Below are 12,946 nucleotides of genomic sequence, written 5' to 3'. Positions count from 1 at the left end.
AGCATCACTTTACTGTCTCCGCTACCATGTTCTACACCGCGAACACCTCCCAGACAAATGAAAAATTAAAGAAGTCACTTACTACAATTGCAAGGGCCAGTGCAGGTCTCTGCTAGCAGATGTCTCTCCCCCCCCCCCCCCCCCCCCAAGGATGGAGCCCACCACCCAACAGGCTCACCAGGCTCAAGAGGAAGAACCCTTTTGCCAGACGCAGGGTCCCCCCACTGGTTACCCGACTGTAAAGACTTTCTTTTTTTGGTGGGGGGGGGGGGGGGGGGAGGAGGAAGGCTACAGCTCAGAGAAGCAAACCAGGATAGAGAAACTGGGAGGAAGGGAAACCTAGGGTAAGGAAGGGACCCAGAATACCAAGTTTGCCCCCAAAGGCGGCTCTGCTTGGTCAAACGCCCCCTGGCTCCACTGGCTAGGGACTAGCCCAGGAGCTCCCAAAACACTGGGAATCCAGGAGCTGGTGAGAAGCCGTCCACAATCTGCTGCAGACAGAGATATACAGAGTGATAGAGAATATCAGACTGCCAGCCTCTCAATCTCCACCTGCTGGTAAATGGACACAATCCACCAGTTTATGGATTCTTCTGCTAAAGAGCTAAGGAATTTTTTTTTGTTTGAGATGTATTGACTAGAATTGCACACAGTACTCAGGTGCAGTCGCACTATGGAGTAATACAGAGACAAGGACATTCTCGGTTTTATTCTCTATTGCTTTCAAAATTCCTAACTTTGTTAGCTTTTTTGTCCACTGTCACACCAAACAAAGGATTCACCTTACACTGGACTCTCTCAACTTCATACATGCTTTTCTCCTGTATTTAATAGAAGAGGCAGTTAACTAGTCAAACACATACATAGACTAACAATGGCTGCACGTCCTACAGAAAGAAGGACTCGCTTATCACACATACACTAGCTGAGATCAGTTATAAACTGCTTTTATGACTGCAATTGCTTTTATGTGCAATTTTTCCTCATTAGTCACCCTTATCTATCTATACTTCTGTTTATCATATTATATGTTCCACATCCACTTTCTCACTTGCTATTATGTTTTACTGTGCATTGTGTTGACAGAACTAGCCTGCTACCCTGCAATGTAAAGTGATATTTGAATAGTCGGGTTATTCTTCCCTATGTGCATCACTTTTCAATTATCCACATTAAATTTCATCTGCCATTTGGATGCCCAGACTTGCAAGGTCCGCCTGCTATTTTCTCACAGCTGCTTGAGATTTCACAATCTTGAATAATTGTGCGTCATCTGCAAATTTGATTACCCACACTTTGTTCCCATTTGAAGATCATTTATAAAACGTGTTAAAAAACAAGGGTCCCAGCACAGAACCCCAGGGCACACCACTATTCACCTTCTCTATTGAGAAAATTCATCATTTAGTCCTGCTCTGCTTTCCACCTTAACCAATTCCCTATCCACAAGACAGCAATGCCTCCTATCCCACAATGTTTTAAGTTTCCCCTTGTAGTATCTAGAGCGGGACTATCAAAGACTTTCTGAAAAGGAAGGTATCAAGCATCTCACTTATCCACGCCTTCCCAAAAAAAAAAAAAAAAAAGTCGCACACACGAGGTAAAACTTCTCTTGGCAAAATCAATGATAGCTTGTTCTGGTAAACCATGACTATTTACATGTTCAGAACTTTGTTCTTTACAAGATAGTGAGAGAGAGAAAAAATTGACATAAGGCTCACTGGTCTGCAGTTTTTCAGATCAACCTTGGAACCCTTTTTAAAAAATTGCTTTTACATCGACTGCAAGATTGAACAACAATTTGACAAGGAAAAGGCCAAAGTCAGATGGATGTCAGGCTGGAGAGAGAGAGAGAGAGAGAGAGAGAGAGAGAGAGAGACAGAGAGACAGAGAGACAGAGAGAATGCTCTTAAAGGCTAGAAGTGGTACACAGGAAAGAGCTAGAAGTGGTACACAGGAAAGAGCCAGAAGAATTGAGAATTTAAATATGTTTAATATTAAGGGAGAGGAGAAAAACAGAAGATATGATACATGCTTAATATACTTAAAAGGTATTCATGAACATATGTTTTCCAAAGAAGGAGAAGTTATCAAACCAGAGGACATGATTTTTTGTATTTAACTCCTTGCAACTTCATAACAGAAAGGGTGGCGAGTGTCTTGAATGTCCACCCAATGGAAGAGATGGAAAATGTGTTGGGATTCAAAACGAAATGGATCCCTAAAATCAAGCCTTGACAAATTGTTGAATTTAGAAGCCAACGTAAGAATTCAGGCCTGAACAGCTCACCTCACACAATACCTCATCCTTCCTCTTGCTTTTCCCCTGTCCCCAAAGTTCTATCACAGCTCCTTTAGGGCCCGAGTTACTAAAACCATTTTCCACATCCTGTTTTCAGAAGCTTAATGAATCAAGCCAAAGGACACTCTCAAACCCCCACCACCACGGTGTCAGCAACATGCATCCTGCCCTCACCTAGTCGTTTCCTCTTGTTTTCCCCTCACTCAATCTGTCTTTTCATATGCCCCCACAACAGTTCCAACCCATAACAATCAGTCACACTCCAACCCTTCCCATCTCTCAGGCACCCCTCTGTCACTCCACACACAAACTACACCCACCCACCTCCCAGGCACTCACTCAGGCAGCAGCTGCAGAAGAAAATAATGTTACATGTACCTTGCATCCTTCAGGAATTCTACTTGCATGGTGCAGAAATTCTGGTTCAGGTTTCACCATCTCAAGTCTTGCATGGCTTACCCCGGACAATTCTGTACTATGCTGCTTAAAGCTGCCAACAGCCATGGCAGATGCAAGGTACATATAATCTTCAAGTCTCTGGCAGCCATGTGCACCAGGGTTCAATATTTAGGTGCCATGGTAATGGTGCCCAGGATCTGTTGAGTACTGCTCTAAATGGCAAGATGATGGAAACCAAGCACACAGCACTTTCACTCAAAGAAATAATTAAATCACTTCTAAACTTCAGAGAAGGTATGGGGGCTAATCTGTATGACATGGCAGTTACAACCTTAAATCACTTTACTAGGTGACTGGATGGGTAACCTTAGTCTATTTCTGCCATCATTTACTATGTTACTATGCAAGCTAGTTCAATAAAAACATTGTTTTCACATTGATCTGGTGAAACATTGTTTTCTCCAGTTACTAACCACCAGCTTGGCCAACTTCCTCCTTTAGCTGCAAACTAGTTATCAACCAACCTGCCCAGATGCCACATCAAAACATTAGAAGACACATTTCTCAAAGAGAATATAAATATTTGACACGCCTTGCTTTTTGTCACAGCTCAAAATTAATTCTGGGCCAACAAAGAGGCTCAGGCAGAATTAATTTGTTCTGAGAGCAGTGGGTGCAAAATAGAACAATGAGATAGAAAGTGCAAGAGAAAGTCTCATGCATGAATGGTAGACAGCAGAAGAAAGCAGTTGTCCTGATCCAATAGAGAAAAGAGAGCAAAAGGCAGAGTAGCAGCCAGGGCTCAAAACCTACTTCTCCCACACAACCACTACACTCTTATCTCCTCGGATACAATATATTCTAAGAACAAGAAGTGGAACAAGTGAGAACAGTGAAATGGGAGTTATGTGCACCAAGATTACTTGTTTTGCCCCCAAACCTCCCCCTTCCCCCATATAAGACCTCATGATGAGAATGGGAGCACCCCAACTACTTCCCCTTAAGCTAGCCTACAGGTGCTGTTCTAACCCTTTGCAACACTAAAATCAGACATCGATGATGTTTTCCAGTATCTTCCAGGAGCCGTAACACTGTACAGTGGCACTGGTCAGAAAATCTTTCAGTGACAGCACAAGCAGAACTAGCCACCAGTTTGCTAGAACCTTCCAATATTGGACTAGAAGCACAACAGAAGCAGGTCTGTGTGAAAACGAAGCCCTCTCACGGGTTCTCAACCCAGTCCTGACCACACACCTAGCTTGTCAGGTTTTCAGGATACCCACAATGAATAAGCATGAAAGTATCACCTCCATTCTATGCAAATCTTTCATGCACATTCATTATGGGTATCCTGAAAACTTGACTAATGTGTGTTTCAAGGACTGGGTTGAAGACTCCTGCTCTCTCTAGATCCCAGCTCTGCATATCCTAGCTTATCCTAGGGCTTTCCTAACCTATCCTGAGGATGCTCCAGCCAGTCAACTTCTCATGCATATTTCACTGTTGCTGTCCTGCTATGAATGTGCATGAACAAGATCTTTTATTAAATGCAGATTAATCGCATGCATTTTCAATCTTTATTATCATGAAACCCCATGTGGCTGTGGGGTCCCCAGGACAAGTCTGGAAAGTCCCAACCTATCTGCACATGCCTGGACATTTATGTGCAGTGAAAATTATCTAGATAATATAAAGGATTCGTTTAGCAGGATTGTCTGTTTGCAGAATTAGACCTCACTTTTGAGGTTTACCGTTTCTAACTACTTGTTAAGAGATATATTTAATAAATTGAAAAGCTGATTAACTGGTCAGTGATCCCAAGTCATTTTTTTCTATTTGGTTTGCATGACAGCTCTAGGTTTCAGAGTAAGTGTTCTTAGAAAGTAGTAAGGAACAACATTCAGGGAGAGATAACTGCCTGGAGGCAATGGTGGCTGCCAGTTTAGGAGCACTTAAGCAGGTCGGTTAACCCTGAGTAGGTATCAAGAAGAGATAGCAAGTAATTAAACTTTAAATCCAAATCTAAGATGCAGCCTGTTAAATACAGTGTCCTGGAATAAATCTAAAAAAAAAAAAAGGGGGCATGTGGGGAGAATGCATAGAACACATTTTGGCACACATTTACAATTTATTTCTACTGTGGCACTAACTTTTTCCTCCCACACTGGCATTCTGTCAGTGCAAGATGACCTACAAGGTACACAATGTAAAGCTGAGGTGACAGGCATGAACACCTTCCAAAGCCATTAAGTGCCCAAGTGATCACTGATCTCCAGTGGTCTGGAGATAAAAATGTGTAAAGTGAAAGGGTTGTTTTTTTGTTTTGTTTTTTAAAGAAATGCTCTCCTCCCAAAAGTTGTGCACTAAAACATTTGCCACCAATGAAAGCCTAAAATATCACATGAACAGTTTGACTTCTCCAGGTTCTTCCATTTGGCAACTGTTAGTCTCAGTCAGGGTTGCCAGATGGGCGGTTTTCCCGCCCAATTGGGCGGTTTTCCGCAACCCGCCGCGGGAAATTTTTGCCCGCGGCGGGTTGCGGTTTTTTGGGCTGCTTTTTGGGCTTCAGGGCGGTTTTTTGGGCTGCTTTTTCGGCCGCGGGGGGCGGGGTTAGTGACGTTTTGGGCGGGGTTAGTGACGTTTTGGGCGGGGCCGATGACGTGGGAGGCGGGGCCGATGACATGGGAGGCGGGGCCGGTGACGTGGGAGGCGGGGTTGATGATGCGGGGTGGGGGTGTCAGGGGCGGGGTTTGAGTTTGGGCGGGTTTTGGGCGGTTTTTATGCTGGATTGGGTGGGAAAAAAATTTTCCACCTGGCAACACTGGTCTCAGTCTCATTCACACACACAAGGAGTGACACAGGATGCATCCTGAAGCAGGACACATTTATCCATTCCTACCCAAGCTGAGATAATAGTTAACCATCTCTTTGACCTCATGCGCAATTTCCTTTAAATCAGTCACCTTAATTTCTAACTCCTCTTACCTATCTATATGTTCCATCTTTGCTTATACCCTGCAATGTCAATTAAAATCTTCTATTACATATTGTGTTGATATTTTAAGTCGTATACTATCCTATAATATGTATTGTTATTGACTATTTTCACTGCTGTAATTGTCTACTGCTTATGTTTGATTTATTCTTATTGTACACCGCCTTGAGTAAATTCCTTCAAAAAGGCAGTAAATAAATCCTAATAAATAAATAAATACAGATTATGCATATGTAGCCTTGAAAGCAGTCTATCAAGCTCAGACATGGTCATTATATAATAACCAAGCCTATACCAATAACCACACTGATCTACCTGGAGTAAGTGTATCTCTTTTCAAAACTTCCAATTTAAATGTTAAAAACTATAAGGAAAAGCAAAACTGGCCAAATGCTTGTAAGTTACAGACCAGAAAAATAAGCACCAGAATAAAAGCTGTCTTCAAGCAAAACTTCACCACCTTGAAAAAAAACAAACAAAACTTCAATCCAGTTTCCCAGACTAGCACCCTCAGGGAAATACAGCTGGAATGCTTTTCAACCAAGAACAATCTTAAAATATGAGCCATGAGCTGAGATCAGTCTCTTAGTGATATCCGATTAAAAATGAGACCTTCCAGAATGGTGGTGGTCAGAAACAGGTTAACATCCTGCCATCCAACCCCACTGGGGGACACAAAGCCATTTGGACTATAGACAAGGCAATACATTCAGTGTGTGTGTGCAAGCACTGGACAGAAATATGTATCTTCATCCTGGGAAGAGGTTCTCTGGCATGCTGCCCAGAGTTAAAGCTGATATGGAGATAATCAACACCATTTGTGGTTTTGTCTACAGAACACCAAACTTGTACAAACTTGCAAACACTTCCAGAAACTTAAAGTAGCAGCTATCACTGTAGTTATATTCATAGAACCTAAAAAAAAAAAATATATGAATCGGTGCAGCAGTTTTTAAGAAAAGTTACAAATTATCAATAATGAGTAGATTAGCAGACAGAACAGCAGGCCGAATTCAAAACTTGATGATGCTTTTTGTGGCTTTTGGCCTCAGCTACAAACTTAGGGTCTCTCACTAAGGCAGGGCTTGAATAACCCCAGGTGTCAGGTCACCATAACCCCTACAAATTATACCCTGGATTTCATGCCCCCCCCCCCCCCCCATTATTCTTTTTATTTTGCAGAGCAGTCTCACAAAAAGCATCTCTCAGGTCTACACTGGTCTCACAGTTTGAAAGTCCGACAAAACATCCAGAACTCCTGCCTGCACCCTGCAGCTCAAGCTTACATTCAGCTGAAGTGTGGTGCAGACCTGGGAGACCTGGCCTCAAAATAATGTTCTTGCCTACAATTTGCACAGGTGACAGACTCCCAAACACAATAGTTGCCTGGGAGTGAGTACTGTGTGTGTGAGAGAGAGAGAGACTCTGGACAAAAGCTGGGATGGGGAGGGGGGAGGAGGGATGTGAGCAAGGGACACACTGGATCAAGACTAGTAAGCGACTCTCCTATCAAGGGACTGCTGTCACTCAGCAGACATGTTTGGGAAGGAAGCTGCCAGTAATTTTAGAGAGGCACCTTAAAGGACTGATGTACTAAAGTTTCTTTGCCCACAGACATGCATAGAAAAAGAGCTTTAGTAAGCCAGTTTCTAAAATGATCTGCGAGAAGATTCATGCCTCCCTCTCCCTCAAAACATTCACTGAAGACAATGCTAGATAATGCTGGAGGGATGGGACGAGTAATCTCAGCTACTGGGACCTAAATTTTTGAGCCGACTGTATTAAGGCTCCCCTCCCCCAATTCCATGGGAAAGGGTCTTCATGAACCAGGACCCTATACTGTAAATCCCCTAGGTTATATGAAAAAAAACACCTACTGTTCCTGCCTGTAGCTCACTTCTGCCATTCCTATTACCTATATATGAAATTTGCTCTGTAGAGTATTTACCTATTTGTTCACAAAATTACAACTATGGCCATCATAAAATAGTGTTAGAACAATTTCTTTCCAGTTTGCAGTCCTCAAGAATTCCAAATACCAACTGAATGTTTAACTGTACTAGTGTGAGTTGCCAGCATTAGAAACCAAGGAACTACCCCTCCCTCCAAAATATGACATCTGTCCTTTTGACCCCTTCAGTGTAAAGAGCACAGATAGAGTGGGAATGCACCCAGCTCACATATCAGAGAAGAAATCATTTCTAGATTGACAGCACTCACAGCACTTCAGTGTCATTGGTGGTGGGTCACTGTACATGACATATGACTTTCACATATCTGTCAATCAGACAAGGGCCAAAATATTTTTCTTTAATACTTGGAGCCCCAACAAAAATGCTCAGGCACCAAGGAAATATACAATTTAATTCTGAATTTTTGTTTACATCATTGTATTTTTAGTTTTCTTCTTCTTTTGCTGTTCCCCTTCCTCCCTTGGCCTATTCCCCTCCAGCAGCACTCTTCTTGCTTCCCTCTCCCTTTCCAGCATCTTCTACCACCTGCAACCAATTTCCCATCTAATCTGGTGTCTGGAAAAAGATACAGCAGTATCTCTACCCACTGTAACAGGGGTCTGCCCCAGACCACTGCTGTTCTCTCTTCCTTGCAACTTTTCTGCTTGCAAAATCATAAACTGAATTTGCATCAACTGCATTGGAAGGTTTTGGCTGCATGCTTTATTCAACCATCCCCTACCTAGGTTACATTCCTCTAGAATGCCCACCACCATCTTTTGCTTCTTCCAAAGTCAATATAATTCTTCATCACTGTTAACTGCCATCAGTTTAAATTTGTTTTTAGATTTATATTTTTCAAAAAAATATTCCACTTTTGAGTCCTCAAAGTAGTTTTTCATCCTCTCGCCAACCTTTAGTTTGTTTACTTTTATTTAGTTTTGAGCCTCTCATTATAAACATTGTAGTTTTTGTTTTTGGCTTTCTATCAAAGTGCCCAAAACTGATTTATAAAACTGATGAAAAGGAAAAAAGCATGGATCAGTCAGACTCATCCTATATAATAATTAGTACCTCCAACGTTCTCTGGCTGGCTGGCTTCGTAACATCTCCTGACGTCAGCAAGCCTCCAGCATTCCCTTTCCTCTCACTGTCCCGCCCTCGTGTAACGACGTAATGATGTCAGAGGAGGGCAGAACAATGAGAGGGAAGGGAAGGGAATGCTGGAGGCGAGCTGACGTCAGGATGTTACGAACGGAACGGAAGCCAGTCAGTCAGAGAACATTCAGGTACAAATCGCTGGACATGGAGGGAAGGCAGAGCTGAGGAGAATCAATGGACATGGAGGGCATGGGATGGGAAGGGAGGGAAGAATCGCTGGACATGGAGGGGAGGGCAGGGGGAGAGAGAAAAAACCACTTGCATGACAGCCTTCCTAGGGCCCGTTTCATTGTTGGCGAAACGGGCTTGGTTCCACTAGTAGCATTATAAAGGTGATTTTTCCCCAAAAGGATTCCATAAAGCAGAACCACCCCCATAATGCTGCAAGGCATGGTAAGGTCAGGTGGTCACTCTCCCTTTGGTGAGAAGTTAAACTACTAGCATAAGCCCTTTTTCAGTTCAAAAGTAAATAAATGAGAAAGTTACCCTCTCTATCTACATCATGGGTTCCCAATTTGTCTTTTCTTTTAAAAAAGGAAGTTATGCAAAACAAAAGGATACCATGAAATTCAAAAAAGTTTTCAACTGGAAAACAACATGTGTTAACAGCTGTGCCCAAAGTCCTCCTAAAAGCTAGACAGTGCTTGAGATGTTTCTTCTCTTATTTCAGGACAGCTCTGTCTGTCTGGTGGGTTTACTCTTCCTAAGACAGTCCTCCTTATAGCAAATCCACATTAAAAAGCGATATCCAATAAATATTCAATAAATTATCGTACATATTAACTTCTAGTGGTCATATTCCATAATACAATGTTTTGTTAAAAGCCTTTCAAGCCCACCTTCATTCAGTACAGGAGCCATGATGTATCAGAGATAATTTTGCTTCAAATAAGTGCAAGTTGCCAGCTATTTCAGTTCTGGCATAATGGCTCCTAATGGATTGGTTCTGTACATGACAATAATGAATCTCTCACAAGTCAAAGTATTTTTAAGACGCATATCAAAGATTCTTGCAAACATGTGCATGACACCGATAACTAATCTCAGCAAACCTGCAAAAATAGGTACATACATTAACGTATGACAGTTAACGTATGACAGAATTTTCAAGCTGCCATTAACTTGCAAGTATAAATGTATGTTTACATTAATAAACTGCATGTTAACAGTGAAAAAACAGACTTTGGTTCATAAAGCAAGAACATATTTCTGAATACAGGTACCGGTGGCTCAGCATATTGTTTTCAAGTGTTAGTCTTAAGACTTTTTTAAATATCTATAGGTTCAGCAATCTAAAGACAAAGAAAACTAAAAGCTAATCCACCATATCAAAGCCACTACTACTACTAGTCTGCAAGCAGTAATGTAACGCCAGCCTCTTGGTATACCAAGTGTTTCCTCGCTTTCTGTTTATGGAAAAAAGCTTAATGAATCAGGCCCTTTATCCTATCAAGTTCCTTCTCCTTCCACCTAAAGATTTCCCCATTTTTAGTTGCAAGAAAGGTCAACAAATTCTATACCCCAAGGACACAAATGGTCATCTTTCTTCTTATTATTATTTATTGCATTTGTATCCCACATTATCCCACCTATTTGCAGGCTCAATGTGGCTTACATAGTTTTGTTATGACATTGTCAGTCCGGAATATCTGATACAGTTAGTAGTGTGCAGAGATTAAGTAAGGGAAAAAAGAGGAAGTGATTAGGCGGGTAACTGTAGAGGTGGACTTTCATAACTGGTTGGGTTGGTGAAGTGGATATTCCACCCAGAATCCATTATATGCAGTGTGCAACTTCATTACTCAACAGAATGGTATTTGACATACTGCCTTACATATTATATACATGTACTTTGTATCTGAGGCAGCTGAGGATTTAGTGACTTGCTCAGAGTCACAAGCAGTGGGAACTGAACTAACCATTAGGCCAGACTCTCAAACCACTGCACTTACCATTAAGCTACTCCTAAACTCCTATTCTAAGTAGACACAGCAGAATTAAGTGAGGCTTAAAAACAATTAAATCTGACAGGGATGAATTATAATATGACTTACTATAGACTATTTGAAATGGCCTATGAAATAGATACCCAAATGAAATTTGCTATGATATACCAGGACAAAAAAAAAAAAAAAAGATGAGGGGGTAATGTCATTATCAGGTGTTAAAGATTCAACAACCTTAAGCCACTTTGATATATTCAAAACCTAAAGGAATGCGAGTTCTACTTAAAACATCTATTAACTTTTCTTGTGCGAGTCTTACTCTGTAGTCTCAGGCCAGTAGGTGGCACTTATGTCAAATCTAACTTCCGTCGCCATTTTTATCACTCACTTTAGTGAACACTTAAGCATTCCCTCTTCACACGGAAATATCTTTATAAACATGAGAGACAACAGAAAAACTAAAATATAAGGGCGCCAGACTGCCACAGCCTGGAATGCATCTGTGCCTTCACTGCAGAACCCTTGGATAAGGAGATGAAGGCTGAAACAAGTTTAATCTCCCCCCCTCCCCCCCTCACTCCCGGCCAAAGGGTATTTTGCTTATTTGGAAAATGCTTGTATTTGGCCAAGTCCAAGCTGAAAGTCTATCGGACCATACAGGCCTTAAGACAGAAAAAAACAGACGCTTTAACGCTTTGCCCCACGGGGATTTTTTTTTTTTTTTTTAACACAGCAACCACATTCGTCAAATTGCCGGCGTCTAGAAACTCGCACAATACCAGACACCGGTGGAAGAGGACCCTTTGCACCATCCAAAGGATCGAGGTGCTGAGATGAGGGCTCCCGTCCCGAGGGAAGGTTAGCTCCCTCTGGTCCCGCACGCACAGAGCTCTCGCCTAGCTTTAAAGACCGTGCATCTGATGCAGAGCAGCTCTGCATGACTTTTTGTGGGTAAAGCAAATAAGTTACTCCTGGGAACAGCTAAGCAATTCGGCTTTATTAAGTTAGGTTTATTCATTATGAATATTAAATACCACTGCATCTCACGCAGATCGGTACTGCGAGAAACTTTAAGGCTACGTCTCCCCGTTCTGAAGTAGGTTTCTATAACGGGTTCGTCAATCAGTTCTGCCAAGCTGCTGCTGCTACCTCTCCCTCTTTAAAACGGTCCCTCACCGGGGCTTTAAACGTCACAACAGGGAACAAACAGAAAATAGCTATACAGGGTGGGGGGGGGAACTGCAAAATTAAGGAAAACCTAGGCGGACAGCACACCACCAGGAAGACCAGAGCGTGCAAAGCAAACCGGCGCTGGCGTGAGAGCCGCCGCCGCAGCTAAACTTACCGGGCTGCTCTCCGTCCGCTTCGGTTCTGGAGGAGCCCGGAGCCACGGGCAGGGGCCGGACGGGCCGAGGCTTGGGCGTCGGGGGGTGAATCCGCTTCCTGCCGATATACTCCACGTAGGTGCCCGGAAAGTCGCCCCGCTCGCCCGTGTTTTCGTTGCAGCCACTCAGCCAACCGATCTCCTCAGGCTTGGCTTCCTCGCCGTCGCCGAAGCCCAGCGCCAGCAGCGTGCCCTTGTTCACCGTCAAGACGTCGCCAGCGCGAAGGTCGATGTCCTCCTCGCGCTCCTTCTTGTAGTCGTACAGGGCTCGGTACTGGTAGCCTTCCGTGCTCATGGTGGTGCTGGAGCAGGCGGGTGGAAGTTAGAAGGACGCAAGAGCCGGGGGGCTGTTTTGCATACAGGGGGGGCTGACAGCGCTGGCCGACTCAGGCGCGCCTCACATTGCAGGCACAGACTCGCACAAACCCTGACAGCTCCGTCTCCAGTAGAGCGCCCGCCCAACTCTATAGTTTAACCATCAAATCTCCTCTGGTTTAACAACGCACGAGCCGCACGACGCAGATGCAGGCAAAAAGCCACGGCCAAGGTCTCTGTGCGCATGCGTATATACAATCGCTTGATGGTAGAACATTAGTGTGTAGCGTGACTGAAGGTAACAGTTATACTAAATCCACTTTTTTGTGTTTGAAATTTCCTTTTTTATATCTTAACGGCCAAGATATCATAAATACATAATACAGAAGCCAAATATGTGTCTTCACTTGTTGCATACCATTACTTTCTTTGCCCAAATCAAATATGACCGCCAAGAATCTTACGGTGCCTCATTCTCGCAAGCCGCAAGTG

At 43.1% G+C, this 12,946-nt stretch overlaps 1 protein-coding gene across 1 annotated transcript in view; it reads right to left on the bottom strand.

The window, feature by feature from the left end:
* PIK3R1 (phosphoinositide-3-kinase regulatory subunit 1) overlaps positions 1-12,605 on the bottom strand; it is a 176,676-nt gene extending 164,071 nt beyond the window's left edge. Inside the window, exon 1 of the mRNA XM_030193214.1 lies at positions 12,101-12,605. Within this exon, the coding sequence (XP_030049074.1) occupies positions 12,101-12,434 (334 nt within the window). The 5' untranslated portion in view covers positions 12,435-12,605. The remainder of the gene's footprint in view (positions 1-12,100) is intronic.
* Positions 12,606-12,946: the final 341 nt, after the last annotated feature.

This window comes from Microcaecilia unicolor, chromosome 2 (genome assembly GCF_901765095.1).
Source record: "Microcaecilia unicolor chromosome 2, aMicUni1.1, whole genome shotgun sequence".
In the NCBI taxonomy this organism is placed as follows: domain Eukaryota; kingdom Metazoa; phylum Chordata; class Amphibia; order Gymnophiona; family Siphonopidae; genus Microcaecilia; species Microcaecilia unicolor.
This window is presented reverse-complemented; position numbering and strand designations above follow the sequence as displayed.